Source organism: Ammodytes marinus (assembly GCF_949987685.1).
Source record: "Ammodytes marinus genome assembly, chromosome: 7".
Lineage (NCBI taxonomy): Eukaryota > Metazoa > Chordata > Actinopteri > Uranoscopiformes > Ammodytidae > Ammodytes > Ammodytes marinus.
In genome coordinates, this window is record NC_137211.1 from 6,530,178 (window position 1) to 6,552,344 (window position 22,167).

The following is a 22,167-nucleotide window of genomic DNA, read 5'->3' on the forward strand; positions in this document are numbered from 1 at the left end:
CCAGATGAACAGGAAAAACAAACAGTTAAATGCAATATGACATTGTCATATGCTATCTGATTTAGGTTAATTTTGGGTCATATTTCCCATCATGGCAACAATTGCCCCCCCTGAGATTATTGTCAGGAGCCGCCACTGAAAATAGCTGATTGTTTGTATAGCCAGAGACAAATGTAAACCTACACACACAACAGTATACGTATAAAGTGGTTTGTGTCTACTGCACCATATTGACTGGGTCACTGAGAGAGTGATCCCGTGTCATTGTTAAGACAACGCTAAGCTCAATAACTCCGCGAGATAATAGAGTGTTAATTTGCCACTTTGCGAGAGAACAAGAGCCCTGAGTGAGAAACGCCAATTTTCGGAAATAGAAGAGCTTAGATGGCTGTCTTTGTGAAGACATGCCCCCAGGCCGACACAGAGCTGGAACACAGCACAGGATGCAGGCAGACGGAAACGGAGAGGGGGAATGTGCAGGAGAGAGAGAGAAAGTGAGAGAGAGAGGGAGAGAGAGAGAGAGAAAAGAGGACAAGATAGGAAATAATTTTACGCTTGCAAGCTCCTTCATACTGTATAACGACTGCATGCGTGTCTGTGTGTGTGCATGCGTGTCTGTGTGTGTGTGTTCCAACCGACCTCAGAGGCGTTGACTCGTCCCTCTTGGAAGGAACAGCTGGAGGGGTCATGGGTACACAAGTTGCGGTACTTGCACCAGTGGCAGCGGAAGGCACTGTTCACACACGAGAGACACCTGCACGGACACACACACACACACACACACACACACACACACACACACACACACACACACACACACACACACACACACACACACACACAGAGGGAGAGAGAGAGAGAGTGTCAGGAAATAAGCAGCAGCACAGTCAAGGAGAGGCAGCGAGTTCGCCAAAGTGGGGGGGGGGGGGGGGAAGTGCCACAGAGGAAATGAGTTCAGATCCCAAGTGGGCACCTGCTGTTGTTGTGCCCTTGCGGTTGGCACAGTACCTAATGGCTCCTGGGCCAACTTTCTCCCCTGCATACTATTTTCTACTGCAATATATTAATACCGCGTGTAACGAACGGTATGGTAGGGCTGCACATTAGCCCTGGTAACCAGAGTCAGATGGAGAACGAGAGAGAGACAGCGAGTGAGAAGAGTGGAGAGGAAACGTTGAGTAATGAGGACAAATAAGACATTGGCGCAGCTTGATCCTGCAATTACCATTAGGCCTGCATTGTTGGAGTGGCGCTGTAATTACCAGCTGTTAGGTGTGTGTGTGTGTGTGCCTCTGTGTGTTTGAGTGGGAGCATTTTTCGCATGTACAATACGTAAGTGTGTGTTTGTGTGTATATGTCACGACAGGGGTACATGCTGTTTTGCCAGTGGGGGGGGTTAGGAAGTCTTTCGATCCCTAACTAAATTCAATCAAATACCATATTGCAAAGAATATACCATTGCGAGTCAAAGTCCTGCGATATTACTACGGGTTTCATCTAAGTACTATGGTTGAGGCAAACTGTGAATAGCAATTGTCGAGGCAAATTGTGAAATTGCTATATTGAGCTATAGAAATAACATTGACTTGAGTTGACAACTTATTACTAGAAAATGACCTCATATACACCTACTTCCAAAGAGCACTGTCTATGTACATGGATGAATTGAGGAGCGATTAAAAAGGATGGGCAGGAACACAATGCTTGATACTCTCGGTATGTTGCCATAGCAAATACACTATATACTTTTAATTGATTGTACTGGCATTTAGTACACTGTGTATTCATGAACAGTTGTTTGGTGGGTGTATTATAGTCGTCCTTGGCTCTCTTCCTCTTTTCTGAAATAAGGTTGAGTTATGCATACTTGATTATTGTCAAATATTTATCCGTGCGAAGGTATGCGAGGGATCTCTGGCAGGCGCACTAATTCAGAAGAATGGTGGCTGCACTTCTCGCAAATAGAGTTTACAGTATGTGTGTTTGTAAGGGAGACAAAGACAGAAAAGAACAGGAGTTGGCATCGGAGCTTTCGATTTGAGAGCGTATGCCCTTTTCAAGTGCATGCATCTTGCTTTGTGTGACTGAGTGTGTGTGTGTGTGAGTGTGTGTGTGTGTGTGTCTGTGTGTGTGTCTGTGTGGGGTTGTGTGTGTGGGGGGGTTGTGTGCGAGCGAGTTGGTTTGTCGTCACCGATTAATAGAGCTGATGGGAGAGCTGGTAATTGCTTTCCGTGCTGCCCTGACAGAGTTTGTAGATGGAAGACAGCCATATGAAGCTATAGGGCAGTGTGTGTGTGTGTGTGTGTGTTTGAGAATGAGAGAAAGAGAGAGAGAGAGAGAGAGAGAGAGGCAGAATAACAACATTGCCTGCTTTTATCTGGCAGAGGAGACGGCGTCGACAACATTTTGTTTTCATGTCGAGGGGATAGTGAAAGGATAATTTGACACGCTAGGATTTCTGCATCCCCCACTAACGTCACTGCTTTGATATGCTATAGTCTCCTGCTCTCCCGTTCAGTGATACTCCCAAGTCAGCAAGGCCTTTTTTTGAATGTAGCAAAAAAAAAAAATGCTACCGTTGAATGAAGAAATCAATGACAAGAGGCACTGCCGGGCGCCCGAGATCTCCATTCCAGGGATTCAATTCAAAAATCACTCAATCAGGGACGGACATGGCGTGAAAATGGGGCGTGAAATCCCCACAGAAAGCTGCTTGTTTTGTAGCGCAAGCGTGTCTGAGAAGAAGGCGTCCATTGCAAAACAGCACCTAAAAACTTCCCCTTTAAATAGTGCTAGGGGAGCATCAGCCAGCGGTCACATTACATAAGTCTTTTTTTCTACAGGAGATATTTTTAGGGCGACAGGGTCAGGCTAAAGTTGGGGGATGAATTGTAACTCATTCCCAAAGCATTGATCCAGTGGTTTTTTTGGGGCAGCAGCACTGTTTATGTGAATGAATGGGCTCTTAAAGGGATAGTACTCACAGCTGGTGGACACTGCAGTTGTAGAACTTGACCTCTGTGCTGATGAGCATCTGACCAGTCTCCTTAGAGTTGAGCCTCAACTCAACGCCTGACCAGTCTGAAAGAGAGGATACAAAGAGATTAACATTAACTGCATTGATTGTGCATTATTACAGATGATTACACAGTGCTCATGAATGCTGTGTTCTGATTGGTCAATCATGACATCATGGTGTGATATTTCTCGATAACTGACCGCTGTTAAGGATAATCCACCGGTGCTATGGGTAACAAACCAGTTGCTACGGATATCGTAAGGCATGATGCATACAGTATGCATCATGCCTTACGTATTCCCTTCTATGTATATAATCTTGCGTAGTTGTGATTAGCAGATGTATCATTCAATTTTATGCTAATTTTTATGAGCTGATGATTTTGGCATTGAAGTGTACATGATATCTAGAGAGGTAGCGTATACTGCATATAACTGTATAAAGACTATGGAAGCCAAAAAAATAAAAGAAAGCATGGGTTGGTAAAATATACTGTATGTACTGTACATACAATTACAAATTTGAATCACATAAAGAGCCATGTAATCTGATTCTGGCTGTGTTTCTGTAAAAAAAAACAGCTTCTTATCTCCCCCCTACGAGAATCCTATCCGACTCCATAACTGTGTGCGTTTGAATATGTGTTTGTGTGGATCAGCCTTGAATTTCAGATGACATTCAGTGTGTAGGAGGCTTGAACTACCCCTCCGTGGACCATTCTCTCTTCACTGCAGCACCTGTTGGGAATCAGGCTTTAATACCACTCGCAGAATTATCTCAATGAGTCTGGCAAACAAAGTGGTGCAGAGTTCCTGTCCACACTAAACCTCCAGTAGGATTTTATTTATTTTTTATTTATTTTCAAGGTCAAAATCAGTCCTGTGATCAGTATAGTTTGATCCTGACCTCTGCTTTCTCTCCTCAGCTGTTGTTTTAAAGGTGGGGTCAGGAATCCTGGTGAATTGCTTGTTGTCAAAATCACTTTGTCAAAATCAGTGAATATATCCTCACTATCGGGTGCTGTGTGTGCGCAAGAAAAACAATACAGTGTTAAATACACAGACTAGACTGTAAACGGGCATGTTGCTATAGCTAAGGTGGGCCCCTTTGTTTACATACCCTTTGTTTACACACCAGTTTACAGAGCCTAATCTGTGTATTTACAGTGGATTCTTTATCAGCACACACACACACACACACACACACACACACACACACACACAGACCCAGACCCAGACACAGACACAGACACAGACAGTACGGACAGGTATCGGATCATGAGTAGATCTTAACTGAATTTCACAAAAACTGATTTGGACAACAACAATTCTCCAGAATCGCTGACTTCAACTTTCATTTCTCCTCTCTTCTCTATTTTCCACTTCTCAACCTTTAACTTTATTTATCTCCTCTCCTCTCTCTCCTCAGGTCATTGCCACTGCAGTGCACGATTGATGTTGATGTGCAACAGATAGAGAGGCTGGCCAAGGGGACAGGAGATGGAGGATGATAGTGGGGAGGTCAGGAGGAAGTGGCCTCGGGGGAAGAGAGTGGGGAGGAAAAATAGAGGTATAGGCAGCTGGGAAAGATAGAGAGATGATCAAAATATAGGAGGGAGGGGGACAGAGAGAGAGAGGAGTGCTAAGATGGATGGATAGGTAGACGGATGGATCGTGGAAAGGCTTACGGGGGAGATCGGCTGACATTTACCTAGGGGAGAACATTCATATTAGAGGCTGATGCACCACTCCCCATGGGAGCTCTGGGCAAACAGTGCTGTCATTTACTCACAGGGAGGAGGATTACCAAACCCCCCAAAACACACAGTGATTTTCACACACACACACACACACACACACACACACACACACACACACACACACACACACACACACACACACACACACACACACACACACACACACACACACACACACACACACACACACACACACACACACACACACTCGCCTTGCACATAATATATTATTCAGGGTGTTTGGTTGTGTCACCCCGCAAGACACCTTGGCTCACAAACAACAGGTCTTTATTGTCAAAGAACAGGTGTTAGTATTCATAATGATACACATACGTATAGATGTGTGTGTTAGCAAATAAGAATAAATGTCAGATTTGCTGTGGCATATTTACAGGAAACATCCTGGAGGAACGCTTCAAAGGTCAGGAGATTTCTATGAATAGTATATGCGAGCTGATTAGCATATCTTTATTCATGGACCTAGAAGTTCTCTTAGGTTACTATAAAATCTTCTACTCTACATTTTTTTAGATGATGTAAAAATGGCTTATTGCACATTTTGACAGGTGCTGAAATACAATTGTCACTTACTAAATGTTTGATCTTTGTGAATTCATCAGGTGTCCGGCTCCCCGTTCTTTGGCTATGCAAAGACACTAACCATCAAACCACATCAACTTCCCTGTATCGACCATAAAACAGCAAATTAGCCCTATCTGAGGGCAGTAATGTGGTGCGGTGCAGCTCAGCCACAGGCCAGGGGGACCACAGTCTGATCCTCTGTCAGCTCCTAATAGGGCCTGTCCTTGTGTGTAGCACACTCCACAGCCCGATAACTGATCCTGGATCAGTGGGAGCTTAATCTGTCTGATGGTGGCAACTTGAACTTTTCAGTGTTGAATCGGTAAAGGTATTTCAGAGTGCAGATGAACAGTTAGCTCATTGTAAACGTTCTCGAATTATCACCATTTTCAGAACAGTGTCATATGGGTTACATAGCAACAAACCATTTGTCAGTGTTTGCTTGAAGTGAGCCAGTGCGTGTGTGTTTACCTTGGTCAGTGGGGATGACAGGCACGTCCTTGGCGGCAGGAGACACACACAGTATCTGGTTGTCATTGACCTGACCCTCCACCTCCGTCAGGTTGCCAAAGGAACAGGTGATGCCCGCAGAAAGGTCTGGAACATGGCTGACCCTCACCAGCAGCTGTACAAGGGGATGGAGCACATGACAAAACAAACGCTTTATATGATATAAATACCCAGTCATTTTAACATGGATCAAAATAGCCAGTATGTCTGTAATGTCAATAGGTAAAATGTTTGTGAGATTTGGGCACAGCCAAATACATATATGATGATGACACAATGGGTTGATGTTTAATGCTTTAGGATTGGTATTAAGAAACATGGAAGCATTTCTTATTGCAGCTTCCTTATCGCATTCGCAATTGGATCTTTGGTGAAGATGAGATATGATAGCCTATAGGGAATATGTCAAAAGCACTTGATTGTAGCAGTGTAATAAGCTCCAAAAAAGTATGTAAACAAAGATTAAAACACATTGCTGCTGGCAAAGCTGTGCGCCCACTTTGTCAAGAAATGTTGCTGTGAATCAACAGCAACATAAAGAAAAATGAGGTTGTGTTTATCTGTTTTCATCTTTTATTTGAGAGGGGAAGATATCATTCCAGTGGAAGAAACAGAAAGTGTGATGCAGTCAGTGGTCAATACCAAGCAGCCTTAAGGAAATTGGAAGAAAAAATAGCCAATTGGCAATTCCACTTTAGTTTCCTTTTTTCCAAACAGACATAAAGATACATAAGATACAAGCTAAAATTCACAACAACAACACATCGTGCAGCACATATGCAATACACCACATCATATGCAGTTGCACATAGCTGCGTTTGAAGTCATTCTCTGGAGAGCAGTGACACTGGGGCTGGAGCATTCAGCTGCTCTGCCTATAAATAAATGTATTCCGCACACACAGAGGGTGTGTGTGTGTGTGTGTGTGATCTGACTCTCTAGCCAAGAGAGAAGAGAGAAGAGAGAGAGGCAGCCGGGATAATTATCACCATGGCATTTCACCGCCGTCTTCCATTAGCTGTTATTTTTGGGCCTTACCGTTTGAAGTTTTCCCTTTGTTTTATCTGCCTCTCACTAAACACCGCGGGGCAACTGGGACAGGCAAGGCAGCTGAGCAGCTTAACTGTAGGCCTTTCAAGAGATGCTGACTGTCTCAGTAGCTTGACTACACACTGCCTCCCTCGTTAGCAGGCTTACGCTGGTACCCATTGAGAGGATGGATAGCTTTTTATTTTATTTATTTTTTCTACTTTCACCCTGTTTGTGTTGCTTTGACTCTGAGGTGTGTCAGAGAGACGCTTGATTACAGCAATCACAGCAATCAATGTCTTTTGTTCAATGTAGAATTCTAAGAGTAACCTCTCACATTAATTAGCTCTCATCGATGTGTCAAGACACACGTATACAGATAAACACACATAATTTGCAAACGCACACGTATGCACGCACACGCACGCACGCACACACACACACACACACACACACACACACACACACACTAGAACAAACACACACACACAAAGGGAGCAAAGGCTGCTATACAGAAAGTCAATGACCAGCCTAACAAGTGGCAGAGTTTTTAATAAAGGTAATCAGATCAGTTTTTTCTCTCTGTATTTTCTATCACACCCGCTGCCCACACGAAGAGGTTGTGTTGTCAGGGAGATAGCTGTCTGGCCCCTGTGGAATTTTGAATGTGTGAAAATGTTTTTTTTTTTTTTTTTTTTTTTTGGAGCATGGTTTGGTGAGATGACCTTGTTGCTGGTATCACTGACATGAAAACATAACTGCTAACATGTTGTCAGATACATTAGCTTCACTGGACAACGGGGAAAGGTCCCATGCACTGAGTAATCTAATGCGATAGGGGAACTGACCACGTGCCTGTGCTGACTAGCCAACCAGGGTATGAGTGTGTAGTTTGAATAGGTCTGGAGAGGCTTGCTGTATGTACTATGTGTTAGGTTTATCATCATCCAATCACCACATACTGTAGAGTTGCATTTGGTTTATAGGACCAAACTGCCCAAATCGTACATCCGAAACCTTGTTGTGGGCAGTTTCCAGAAGGATTATGAAAGTATACCAAATATCTCTGTAAACAGACAGGAGTGTGCAAGTACTTATAGATGAGAAGTGCGTGCTTGTATTTATATATGTAATTACAGAGCTCTCAGAGCAACAGAGAACAATAGCTAAGCTAAGAACAACACTGCATGTTTAGACCCACACTGTTACACTAAAACTATACATATAAGCGTACATGTTTCGTCCATACAGATAATTGTTGACATAGTGAAAACTAAATGGATGGATTTTTTTCTTTAAGAGAAAAAAGGGTTTTCCCTTGTGCATCGAGACCCTTTAAATGTGTTGGTATTCAAAGAGTTAAAGTGTGTCTGTGTGTGTGTGTGTGTGTGTGTGTGTGTGTGTGTGTGTGTGTGTGTGTGTGTGTGTGTGTGTGTGTGTGTGTGTGTCTGTGCGTGAATGTGCAGAATTCTCCAGAAGTTGGAAAGGCAGATAGAGCATGACATGTTTTTCGCTCTGTCCATGTGGAAATACTTGAGTGTACTCGGCTGCACTCGGACAACTTTAACACCCACACACCCACCCACACAAACATGTCTTGGCACACACATATTGACTGCTCTGTAACCAAGCCAGCATATGCACACTGTAACGCCCACGTGGAGCTCTTATGAACCTTCCCATCTAATGTTTATGCATCAAGCACAATCAAGACTAGTGCACACTGCTATGTGGAATCTTTTCAAATGTTCTCCCTCTCAGCGTGGGTAGGGGGTATGTAAATAGGAGCTAATTTGTAATGTGTGCAAGTGGTGGAGTGTTTGGCATTTTTGTGTTTGTGCGTGTACAGTCTGTAAGAATATGTGTGTGTGTGTGTCTGTCTGTAAGAATATGTGTGTGTGTGTGTGTATGTATGACTGTCTGTAAGAATATGTGACTGTCTGTAAGAATATATGTGTGTGTGTGTGTGTGTGTGTGTGTGTGTGTGTGTGCGGAGTGATTGTTTGTGTGTATGTGTGTGTGTGCGTGTCAACTTACAGGTACACTGGGCTCTGACACTGCGATGCTGTCCGGGTAGACATTGGCGGTCACACACTGGCTGAGAGCAGCGGCGAAACGGTACGGCTCATCTGCACGCTCACAGCGGCTCCTCTGAGAGCAACTGAGAACAGAGAAGGAGGGAAAAAGAGAAGAAAATATAAGGGGTTAGGGATCATTCTATTACAATAAGAAGAACAGGAAAACAACTGAAAAAGATTAAATACCCTAGCTAGTATAGCCCTGAAAGAAACTGTATAAGATTGCAGCCAAAGTTATTTATGAACTAAAACATACAGTATGTAAGCCCATGGATGAATACATTAGGAAAAAGAACTGCCATCCTAGTTATGATAGGAAGGAAAATACACAAAGCAAGGAGATAAAGAGTATGGAAACAATAATAACATTGTGATAGAAAATAATATTTATGTTTCAATAAATGCAGCAAGCAGAATTATATTTCACATTATAAGTTGAGGATAAGAAAGACTAAATAGCATTGTTTTGACAACAATATAAACCGTATCCAACAACAGAAGGACAGAGAGAGAAATAGGAGGATTACAAAAATGCCCAAAAAGAATAACAGTGAACGTTGTCTAAGAAATGGATTGTTAAGAAATATTGCAAATATGGATTAAAAAAACCATCCGGCGGCGCTGCTGTGAGGAAGAATTAATAACGCTGTGTGTCTGTGATGATAATAGGTCAATTTTGTCTGCAGGATATGTGACGGTATCGACTGACAAATATTTAACCAAGACTGGTCTAGTCATATAAATAGCATGTTTATTCACCTCAAATTGATAGAAGTGCTCATCCAGCGCTTGATCCACCAGATATGTACTGTAGCTATCAAGGTATTACAAAATAGTATGTGATCATGGCCCCCAAGATTCTATGCACCCCCGAGAAAGTACAGACAGACAAGATGTGGCAACAGCACTGGAACCATTGCCTCTGGTATAGGGATTCAATCCACCTTACTAACACGAGCACACGACATCACCGCAGCACTGAGCACTACACAGCCAAATTATAACCTTCCATCAATGCACAACTTTGGATACATAACTAGTGCAAATTACAGCGCATTCACTCCTAAGGGGTCATCATAATGGTCAGACAGTGTATCAAGTACCGCATGATGACACCCCCACAATCCACCACATTGCTCATTAAAACTCAGCCGTCTCCGCCTCCTTCTTCTTATTAAACCCGTGTGTTCCATCCAGACTATTGCACCAAAGGCTCTCTATCCTCATCCAGCCCCGGCGCTCTAACTGTCGGGGCTAACTGGCTGTCTGGTCACAGTCGCTCTAATTGGACTCCGACGGGTCAGCCGCTGTCCATGGTGCTGATGTGCCACTAGAAGCCTTGTCCATTCTCCCCTGTGTGTGTGCGTGTGTGTGTGTGTGTGTGTGTGTGTGTGTGTGTGTGTGTGTGTGTGTGTGTGTGCGTGCGTACGTGTGTGTGTGTGTTAGGGCCCATATCATGCCTCTCTTAACACATACCGACTACTGAGCTACATCTTCATCCACAGCCTCTGTGTGTAATTATGTTGTCAGAAGTTTATGCCATTTCCAGCAGACTCACATGAACAGGCACCAGCACGCCAAGGTTCTACGCACACGCACACACACACGCACACACACACACACACACACACACACACACGCACACTACTCCCTGGGGATTTTAGAGAGCAGGAAAGTGTTGAATTATTGTAGTAGTGTGATCTCCCACTGGGAAAAAGAGGGGGCCCATTGTATCAGGATTTAAAATTCTCTTTTCAAAATGATTACCTGATTTCCCTCCTTCACGCCGTCGGAAATTCTATTCCTACACTTTCAATGTGACACATTTGTTATTGTTTTTTTCCTTCCCTGATGTGAATTCTCTTAACGCATGCATTTACACATTTGACTCCATCACCATTGCATTTGCCACATCTTACGCTCGCTCTCCACTCTCTGTCTACCTCTCATCCCTTTTTCTCTCTCTCTCTCTCTTCCTACAATTTGAAATTAGTAGACCTTTCTTAGGCAAGGTGTTATTCCGTTGTCAATTTGGCGCCTCTTTTTGCATCCACAATGGCAGCAGAGAATGATACTCCATGTAGTTTGAGGTGTGCGGGGCATGTGTGTGGCGCAATGTTTTATGCATGTCGCTCCGAGCTGTATGGGCACAGATGCAAAAAAAAAAAAAAAAAAAAACCTGGGCGGTCATTAACTGACAAAAAGCCCCTGCATTGATTTTCCTCACTGTGAATTTTTTATTTCTTTTTTTAAATAAATTGAATTTCGCCAGGGTGAAAGTAAGAGGAGAGCGCAGGGGATGGGGAAGGTGTGGGGGGGGGGGGGTGCTGTGTGTGGGGAGAGAGGGGGGGGGGGGGGTCGCTGCTGTTACCATGGTTTCTGGAGATGGCCATTATCTCTGTGTAGTTAGAAGCTGACCCCTTGCCTCTCTCATTAGCTGAAGTGCATGCCGCTGAGTGTTGACTAGAATTCTGCCTTCCTCATATTCCCCCTGGTGACCCCCCCCTCTCCCCTCCCTTGTACCTCCACCTCTTCCTCCTGTCTGGCCCTGGCCTGTCACTCAGTTGTTTTGGCCCATGTTTTGGGTGGGAGGGGGGCACGCACACCAAGAAATATGGTGTAATAGGAAGTGATATGTGCATTCAATTTGTTTGTTCGATTAAAGGAACACACACACACACATGCACGCACACACACACACAAACTTGAACACAAAACGTACATGCCTCCATGTATATGCACAGATTGACGACACGAATGCGCACAATCCTTCCAGTGTGTCTCCTGCAATAAGCAGCTGGTATCCACAGTATCTCCCCTGCCAGCGGGCTGCTAGAGGCAGTCCTGGCTGGGTCTTATGCTTAAGCCCTGTCCATGGTGCTGAAGTAGCTGCATGCACTTCCATCATTACTCCTCTCTGGCATCTACATTTCCACCGCAGGCTATCAATGCAGTTTTAAATTGTAGAGGCCATTTCTCATTCAGTCGTGTAAGGAATGGAAAAACAAACAAAAAATACACATAAAAAGCAAAGGAAGAGCACATACTTTTCTCTTGTGGCAGTTTGTGTGGGGTTCAGTGTTGGAGTTGGCTGAAGAAAATAAAGCCTTAAGTAACCTATATGTAATACAGTGTACTGTAGTGTTGTGTGGCTATGGAAGCACTTTTGCACTTATGGTGAGGTAAGGTGAGGTAAGGTGAGGGTAACAGAGGCCAGACCTTCGTTCTACCAACACCTGCTTCTCATGCTGTCGCCCCTAGACAGGCAATTACACTGTCGTCTCTGCTGTGCCAAGCTTTGATAGACACCCAGATGTATGAATACATGCACACACACACACACACACACACACACCTGTTCACACATGCATACTAAAACACACAAGCCCCGTACATCCTCAGGAACGCGCACAGACACATACATATGCATTATAAGATACAGTCCCTTGCACTATTTACATACCGAGACACACACGCACGCACGCACACACACACACACACACACGCACGCACGCACGCACACACACACATCCTGGCCTTGACAGCAGAGCAGGAGAGGCAGGCGACAGGGAAAGATCTCTGCTCCTCCATCCCTCCTCCCCCTTCGCTCACCACATCTACGGACTTCAGTGGAAATGTGAAGACCTGTCTGATTGCTGCTCTCGCTGTAAGCACCGTGTTTAAAAAAAAAAAAAAAAACAGCAGGGGAGAACAGAGGGGGAGCCATTTTAAGATCACCTCCTTTTCACTCACTGGAGCCAGACCACAAAATGCCACAAAGGAAAGGGGAATGCTAAGCTTTGCTTGTAGGGTGGGGTGAGGAAGATGTAGAAAGTTGTATATTGAATATTTGATGGCCCTAAGAAAAGCTTTAGCAGTCGTCGTAAATAGTAACCCAATTGTGTTGGGGAAACAATGGTACGATTTGATTTGGTTGAGTGGATCCCTAGTCTCCAGACTAGGCATTCCTACACAAACCCATGTTAATGTAAACATGTATGGAAACTGACTGCACTGGGACTTTGGCTCCACAACATGGGAGGAGACATCGTTAGGTGAGCAATGATGTGCAGGGCTGTGCTGCTTTGCTATGCTGCCACACACACACACACACACACACACAGACACAGACACAGACACAGACACACACACACACACACACCCACACCCACCCTCCCTCCCTCCCTTCCGTGTTTTGTATCCTCATACTGAGTGATTCAGGGCATTTGTTTCTGACTGCCGCCTCCCTAAAGTGTGAGAAAATCCATTTGAATTCAGACCACAGGAGCCATGCCAAAGCCATGTGAAGGAGGAATAAAAAAGCAGGGTATTTCAATTTCAAAACACCACATAGATGGTAAACTTCAGAACGCTCAAGTTGCTGTGTGGAGCTTGGGACTGACATGTAAGGGCACAGTTTGAAACCCAAGGGTCATGTCAGGGGGTCAAAGCAACCCCATGCAACTCATTGTCTGTCTCCTGTGTGTGGCTGATAATGTCACCGCGGGATAGGGCAGACAGGACACTGAGCACAGTGTGTCAACAACCCTGTTTCGCTTCCTTCTTCGCATTGATCGAGAAGCTATTGTAGTGTAAACTGAGTCAACAGATATGAACACAAACAGTAAAACGCCCTCAAAACCCACATGAGCACACACAAGCACACACACACACACACACACACACACACACACGGTCTATGCAAAACCTACGTCTATTATATTGGGTGAGGGTGTGTAAGGAAAAAGAGAAAGAGAGGGGAGATAAAGAGTGTAGAAGATGTACAAAGAAAGCATTGCTCCGCGCTCTGCATCAAGCTATAGCTTTACTTGAGTGGGCTGCTGGGTAAGAGAGGGAACAAGGGAACAGAAAGGCAGAGGAAGCAGTGCAGGGATATAATATTAAAAAAAAGGAATTTAAAAAAGAAAGCAAGACATACAGACACACGTTGTTTTTTTTAGGATCATTAACTGTATTATATGAAGCCTGCCCACTCAGACTGTACACATACTGGTGCAGTATTTCAGTTGGCCTGGTGTAGCCAACCTGCACCAGCTCTATAAGCTAGGCATCTATGGAAATATTGATAGGCCTGCATGTCCGTGATCGATATCTCATTAGGCACAATTGGGAAGATGGATGCAGCTTCCCACCCCCGACTGCTAACTGTGGCTGTGGCTGATGACTCGGCCATTAGACACGCAGTCTGACATCCACAATGGGGCCCAAGCAGCCATTTTCATTGCTAGGGCCTAATTGTTGATGCCATTGGTAAATTAGGGGGAGATTTTATGGTGGGTGTTCGAAGTCATTTGTAGCACAGTGATGAACGTGCCACTTAACACTCCACAGAAAACAAGTATTAGAGATAGAAAATGGGGCCCGAAGTGGAGACAAGAGGTAAATAGTTTTTTTTTACGTTGCATCCCCACTATATATTATCATTTCCTGCCTTATATTCCAACCTCCTTTCTCTTAAATCCAGGATCACATTCCCAAATAAAAACCACTCTGTTAAAAAGAGTTGGCCGCATCCTAAACCCCCCTGACTCTCACCGTTGACAAAGTGTATACCCGTATAATGTGTTCCAAAACCAGGATGCCAAACAAATCATTTGATAGTCTTTAAGCTTGTAACACAGATTTGTAAAAAAAAAAAAAAAGAAAAGCGGACAGCTGTGTCATTTTGGTTGCAGTGTGTGTGTGTGTGTGTGGGCTGTTGCTGAAACAGATCTAAGCAGTAACAGCCCACATGCATACTGACAGTACAACACAGCGCCGCAGTGTAGTAGTAGCAGTGATATGTTACACTGCTCTAGTAGTAGCACGCAAATGCTGAGTCACTCTCGGCTGGGGGCATGTGCACCACCGGTAGCTCTAAGCTGTCATCTAACACACAATAAAGTAGCCCTGATTTTGACATACTGAACTGAAATTTCTTATGCAGGTGTTTTACATAACTAAAACCAATTAGCTTTTACTAAATCAGTCGAACTTTAATTTTATGTGAGGATAAGTATGTGATATGGTCCTTTTAGCTAACTTCCTGTCAGTGATTGCAGTTAGTAGTCCCCTCCCTCGTCCCTACGTCAACACCACATGAACGCACAGCCGTCTTTGTCAGATAGTGCCGCGATGGAGAGCAGCGAGTCATCTTTCACGGGCACAGAGACCCCGCCTCTTTATAGCGCTCTGTCTCTTGATTGGATAAAACGAGCGGGATACTCAACATTTTAACTGGCAATTACTGCAAAGCTGAATGACTGGGAGACCTGTGTTATGAACTGTGCATAGTGTTTAAGTGATTGCTGGATGAATATAGACTGATTCAACACAAATATATTAACAACAAAAATATCACTTACTTCTCCTTTAATAGTTTAACCTACAGAGCCTTACTATACTGGTTAAGTGATGACCTTGGATGATCCAATCGTGCAACTAAACCCTGACAAAAACCCTCTTGTCTTCTCCTGGAATGTACGGAGCTATAGCCCAGAGGATGGAGAGGGAGAGAGACCAGGGAGATGTGTGACATTTTTTGAGATGGAAAAGCCTCTTTTGGAACCTGATTACCAGAGCTAATCTAACAAGCATGAGAAGCAGGGCTAAGTGAGAGAAAGCATCATCACAAACGGCATCCATGTTTTTGGATTGTGGTCAGAAGAAGGGCTGAACAACTACCCATTCACACACACACACACACAGGACGGGAGACTTGGAGAGCGCTCGAGATGATGAGCTTCCCTTTTGAGCCGCAATCAAAATGATGCTGCTCGGGTTTTTTTTTATGTGGCCAGGCCCGATGAGTGTGCAACATCAAACACTCACTCCTCTCTCTCCTCTTTCTCTCTCTCTCTCTCTCTCTCTCTCTCTCTCTCTCTCATTCACTTCCCCTCATTCTTATCCCCTCTCATTCTTCATGCATTCAGTGGATTCCGAGCAGCTGCCGGTAATTAAAGGACTTTAGAGTCTCACACCGCGGTGAATCAGAGGGGAGAAGAAAAGGGAGTCGAGAAAAAAAAAAGACAGGGGAAGACAGATACACACACACACACACACACACTAACCACTCTCCTGGCCAGCTCGCCACATTTTACTCACATTCTCTCTCTCTCTCTCTCTCTCTCTCTCTCTCTCTCTCCTTTTACTCATCATCGCACAAACCCAAGCTAATGTCCACCTTTTGTTCCTAATTAGACCACCTTAGAATGCTATACACTTCAATGAGAATACACGAACAAACATAAAGGAAAAAGGGCCAGGGGGAGGGCGAGATAGACATGGTGTTTGGAGGAAGAAGAAGATAAAGAGGATGGATATTGTGGATGGCAGATGTAACAGGGGGGGAAGAGGGGAGGGGGTGATCAAAGCATGGGGTGTTTATGTGTGGCAAGCCCAACCATCTCTGGGGTGTGTGGAGGGAGCTTATATTCCAGAGGGAAGACTGTCTAAACGGGGAGACAGCGCAGCAGCAGCAGCAGTGGTGATGATGATGATGCGTTGAGCTGAGTGGAAATGAGCGGCATTGCTTTAGATGCTAGCTTTTGACTTTGAGGGGAGTGAGAGAGGGAGCACGCAAACATGGGGAGAAAGGGGAAAAAAAGGGAAAATTATTAAAAAATAATAGAAAATCAACAATGGCTCAGGGATGGAGGAGAATTTAGGGATAAGTGTGTGTGGGAGTGGGGGGGGGGCAGAAGGAAGCTGTGGTGATCACAGCTGTTGAGGGCACCACGGCTGGCAAGAAAATGTAATTCTGGGTGGTGTGTGGGAGATGAGGGGAGCTCTCTTCGCCAGAAGGATGCAGCTGCTTTTTTCTCCAGCAGTATTTGACAAGATAGGTCCCTTCTACTCATGGTTATGCCGCATTGCCGGTTATCTAGCATCATCTCAGATCCATAAGTGTGAGAAAACATGATAAAAACCATCAAAACAGACATAGGGAAGGATTTTTACCTGCTCCGCCATTGTAGGCGCATACACATTCACCCATCTGTTGCTCTGGCGTGCACCGGCAGCGAGACCATGGAGTGTATATACTATATATGAGTGAGACGAGTGTCGGTTTGTAGCGTTCTCTCTTCTGATTGGGTAAAAATGTTGGGATACTCCAATAAGTTTATTTGCCGATTACATGCAAAGCAGCTGACTGAGAGATCGGCTTTATGAAACGCGCACATTATGTAAGTGATCACTGTATGAATAAAGAGGGATTTTACACTTATATTAACATAAATAAACCGCTTACTTCACCTTTATATCATTTAAGTTTACTCTCCTTGCTTGTCATTAGTCTTCTAATCATGAGCACATTAACTACTGAGTAAACAAGTGCCTGTTTCCGACGACTACCTCACATGGACAGTAGTTCAATAGGACAAGATTACATAACTCATTGAGCACCCACCTAGGGCCATTTGTGTTTTTCTCAAATGTATGTCATTTCTGATCTACAGTATGTTCACCCTGAGGTGTTGTTTATCAGTTGTTTGTGAGTGTGAATTGTGAGTGGCAGCAAGACATGAATGCTTTGTCTTAGTCTGTTTTCTAACAAGCTGTTTCTGTCAGTCCTGCATATTTTCCAATGTGTGACTTTTTGTGAAGTGAATTGTATAAACTTTTATTTGGGAATGTTTCAGTTTTTTTTATAAAGTGGCAGTTCACCGCCTATTTGCAACATACACAAAGGCCCACATGAGCAGCAGCGCGAGTAGCTTCTTCTTTTAACTTTTTTTTGTTTGTCTCTGCAGTAACTCAGTTGGTGATGACAGGGGTCCTGCCACCCTCCTTTGCAAGGTCAGGACAGAGAAAGGGGTATTAGGGCCAGAGACAGGTGGCACCGGGGTCCGCTGTGTTGGGAGAACAGATGGCTGATCTGACGTGAATCGAGGGTGCTTGACCTTTCCTCCCCGTGGTACAGTACAGCGGTCCACACAAGTGTTTGTGCGTGTACACAAAAATCGAAATCCATGTGCACGCCCACACCCACACACACACACACACACTTGAGAAAAAAAACAAGCAGCTGTTCCCTCCTTACAGCTGCTTCCACCATAACAGTTCCAAAAAACCCATTCATCGCTTAGCATCGCCCCCTCTATACACGCCGTGGATTCAGATTCCCTACTAACCTGAATTATTCCGTTCCCCTTCCACACCTACACAAGAGCATATGATTAACAGCCTAGCATGGAGGCTAATGTTGTGGTAAATGATCCCTGTCTGTGTGAAGGCACGCATAAAAACTGCAGAGAAAATACAGGGGCTTTCGGCTATAGCCCCCTCCCGGTACATCTGCAGGCACATGCTGAATTACCTAGTCGGCTAGGCAATTATTTGTCCTGTCCCAGCTTTGGAGTGATGTAAATTACTTTAAGTGCACTTTGCAGGGGCCGCCATCACGATAATGATGATTGCGGCGGGAATCTGACACACACAAATATTCAAGCTATACCTTTAGAGAGAGAGAGAGAGAGGGGCTGCATTCAGGAGAGGGGGACATAAGTGGTGAATTGAAGACATGGCAGCATGCGTAGAAGAAAGCTCAGGCTGATGAGAGAATGTGTGTGCTTAAGAAACAAAGAGCTAGAGATGGAGACAGAGCTGAGTGTATTCCAGCCTCTTCAGTAGTCTGTATTCATCTTCTGGCTCCCCCAATATTTCCCTCTCCATCATTCATCTCACTTAAGTCAATACCACGGTGAATGACTCATAGCCAAAAGAAAACACAATAAATTCACATTTTCCATGCCCTTTTATTATTTTTTTCTATTTGTTTTTTCTTTTTCTTTCTGCCCTCTGTCTGGATTTTCGATGAGTCCCCTCTGCTGCAGTTACAATTCAGCTCCAGCAGGTGTCACTCATGACTTCTATGCCTTTATTCCTATGGCTGATGATGTCACAGTTGGAGGTAAATATCCCCCCACAAAACTGTCTTGGAACATGCACAACCAACATAGCATGGCTTCACCAGATTAAGACCATGTCCGTGCATAATGCAGAGGCACAGCAAAATGCATATATTACCGTTGTATGCAGAATAACTGATCAACTCATTTCTAATGTCTGATCTTGTCTATCTGATCGAATTCCGGTAAGTCATACACACACATTGGACCGTCTCATTTCCAGTTAATATCAAGTCAAGTCAGAACAGGACAGCAGTCACTATGGCTGCGGCAAGTAGCTTTGAACCTGTTCGAAACCTCGGGGGCACACAGCTATCGGTTTACCAGACAGACACTGTCTCTTTCTCCGTAAAACTGTATTTGATCTAGGATAAACATAAGGGGGGAAAAAAAAACCTGTCTGCCTTTGAGTGGGGCCACTTCAGGAGAAGTTTAAGACAATCTGAATGAAGAGAGTGTCTGTAAGCCGACTGGATTATGACTGAGGGATATACTTACATATTATGCAGGACACACCAGCCGCAGTGTGGGTCCCCAGAGCTCAAACACTCTCCACAGGTCCCATACTGCTCACATGACTCGATGGGAACTTGTGTCACCTGAAAACACATGAAGAAGAGAGGGTCTTAGTACAAACATGACAAAATACACAAAAATAAGCGTATAGGTGTGTGTGTGTGTGTGTGTGTGTGTGTGTGTGTGTGTGTGTGTGTGTGCGTGCGTGTGTGCATTAAAACAGTTCTCTTTCAGTCACACACCAACAGATGATTGATTACATAATTACTTTTCCACAACTATTAACTATAGACAGACCCCTTCATTCATCGCCAGCATTTGTTTTGAAATGCTAATTCTATGTTATGGTATGTTACCCATGATTCCTCCCTCCCCCCTCTCGGTATTACAACAACGTTAATGATTTATGTTGACCCGATGTGTGGGGTGATGTGGCTTAAACGTTTTGGGTGCACTCTGCTCGCCCTCCCCCACACACACACACACACACAAGTCGACGTGTGAGATGTTAGCTGCTGCACACGCAACTGTTGCCTTTATCATAAGCCAGAGAAACAGTGGTGAGCAGGTGGGATCAGTAGGCGACAGAAAGCTGTTTCTCTGCCATCAATGTGCTTTTGTCTGCAACCAGGGCATCTGTCCATCTCTAGCTAGAGCCCTGTAAAAACACACCTAGACATGGAGGGGTAGTGACAGACACGTTTACTGAAGAGCAATGTCTAACTTGATTACACAATTGGGAGAAAGTATGTCTTAAAATGATAGGGCAAACGTCATTAGAAAAAGTAGAACTAACTACAGAAATATTCGTGTTAACTTTTTCGTCTGTAAAAATCAACTTTATTCGACAAAACGATCACAGCGGCATAACACTGACATGTGATTATTAATGCTGTACGGTGAGTCTTATGAATTAAGGGAGTTGACAACAGCAGTGTTTCAAAGGAAAGCATGTGGACAGTGTCAACAGCAAAGCACTTCAACGCAAAAACAAACACTCCACACCCACGAATCCACCCTAATCCACACAGGGCCGTTGGACTGCAATCATTTGAATAGAGAACAAACATCCTTGTGCTTAGGGCGATTGATGTGAAACGTACACAAATACAGGCTTGAGGATTTACATATGGGACACACACAACACAAACAGTGGAGAAGCACAAGAATCGGACATGCATCTCCTCAGCTGGCCAAATGCTGAGTGTGTTTGTCAGCTGTGTGATCCACAGACTGGGTCTGTTTACAGCTGCCGCATAACGTGAACTCGTACTTCTGTCAGTTATATATGAGTGTGTGTGTGTGTGTGTGTGTGTGCGTGCGTGCGTGCGTGCATATGTGTGTTTGTGTGTGTGTGTTTGTCTGCCAGACAAGGTTCTGCTTTGCCACATGGCCGACAGTCTGTTTGTGCAGTACAGAGGTATATGCAAGCCTGAGGTCTGTCTCTGTGTGTGTGTGTGTGTCTGTGTGTGTGTGTGGGTAGCATTAAGTGTCCCTCGGGGCTGGCCCGCTCACACCTGCATCTCACCGTGTCAGCAGGAGTAAACGTACACACACTGTCACACACTGCAACACACACACTCACGCTCCACTGTAGATATAACAAAAGGCACAGGAAAAAGTGAATTTTTAAAAAGATTAATTTCCAGTGTGCTCTTTGTCTTTTCAGTTTCCTGGCAGTTGCCATTTTGGATAATGACACCGGACTGACAGTTTTTCCCCCTAGTTCAGCTCCAAAACCTCAGGCTCAGATCAATGCTTAATAAGAGGCTCCTCTGCTAACATTGTGTGGGAGTGAATGAAAAGGTGCAAATAACACCATTTAAGTGTTGTGTTTTTTTCTCCAAATCGGTGCAAATCGCCCACCACTGGGTGATATTAATTGCTGTTAGCGACATGGGGGCTGGAATTAACTGTCAACTAGGAAAAGATAGCAGCCGGGTGTCCATCAAAGGCTTTTCTTTATTACAATGTCAGAAGATAAAAGAAAAAAAAAGAAAAAAACAGCTGACTGCCAATTTTACTAACACGCGTGGTGTGCCTTTCTAGAGCATGGTCGATGAAACGTTTTGGTCGAAAAAACTGTCAGCTGCAGCGAAAAAACTCAGAGCTATATGTACTCCAGCCTTAGCCTATATAAATATAGAAATATATATCTTTATATTTTTTTCTTCTCTTTGTTTTGTCTTTGCTCCTCAAAAGCTCAATAACCGTCCACCTGTCCGCCTGGTCCTAAACCCCGCGGCATCAGAAAGACGTTGCCCCGTGGGGACAAAGAAATCCATTGATGCGGTGGGACGTTGACAGTCCCTGCACTGTGTGGCAGCACCGCCACGGACACTCCTGTTAGATTAACCCCCTGTCACCCTCAACACACTCTATTTGTGTGTGTGTGTGTGTGTGTGTGTGTATTGTATATATCTCTTATAGCTTCGGGACAAACAGGTGGCATGCTGTAATGAGCTGCAGACGGGGTCACATCAGCAGCAGAAGCCGTAGCTGATGACAAACAAGCCCACCAGGGGCGTGATTGGTGAAGTCAACTCACTCTATCTGTGTTGTATCTCAATGTCTCTGAATCCTAGTTCTTCACCCCCCGTCACCCAACCCCCCCAAAAAAGCCTTCAGATCCTTCCCAAAACATGTGCCAGACTGGTGAAACTTTAGAGTATAACTTTCACAGAGGCCCCAGCCAGCACCATGAAAGGGTTACAGTGTGGAGACAGCTGTCAGCAGGGGGGCAAGACAGGGAGTATTGGGGGG

The 22,167-nt window shown here is 44.5% G+C and overlaps 1 protein-coding gene across 1 annotated transcript in view; it reads right to left on the bottom strand.

Moving 5' to 3' along the window:
• Positions 1 to 22,167, bottom strand: part of plxna2 (plexin A2) — a gene marked incomplete at its 5' end in the record, with an annotated part of 163,360 nt that overhangs the window by 69,594 nt on the left and 71,599 nt on the right. The window contains 5 exons of the mRNA XM_080030937.1: positions 640 to 754; positions 2,985 to 3,081; positions 5,832 to 5,985; positions 8,937 to 9,060; positions 19,387 to 19,487. Of these exons, the coding sequence (XP_079887063.1) occupies positions 640 to 754; positions 2,985 to 3,081; positions 5,832 to 5,985; positions 8,937 to 9,060; positions 19,387 to 19,487 (591 nt within the window). The remainder of the gene's footprint in view (positions 1 to 639; positions 755 to 2,984; positions 3,082 to 5,831; positions 5,986 to 8,936; positions 9,061 to 19,386; positions 19,488 to 22,167) is intronic.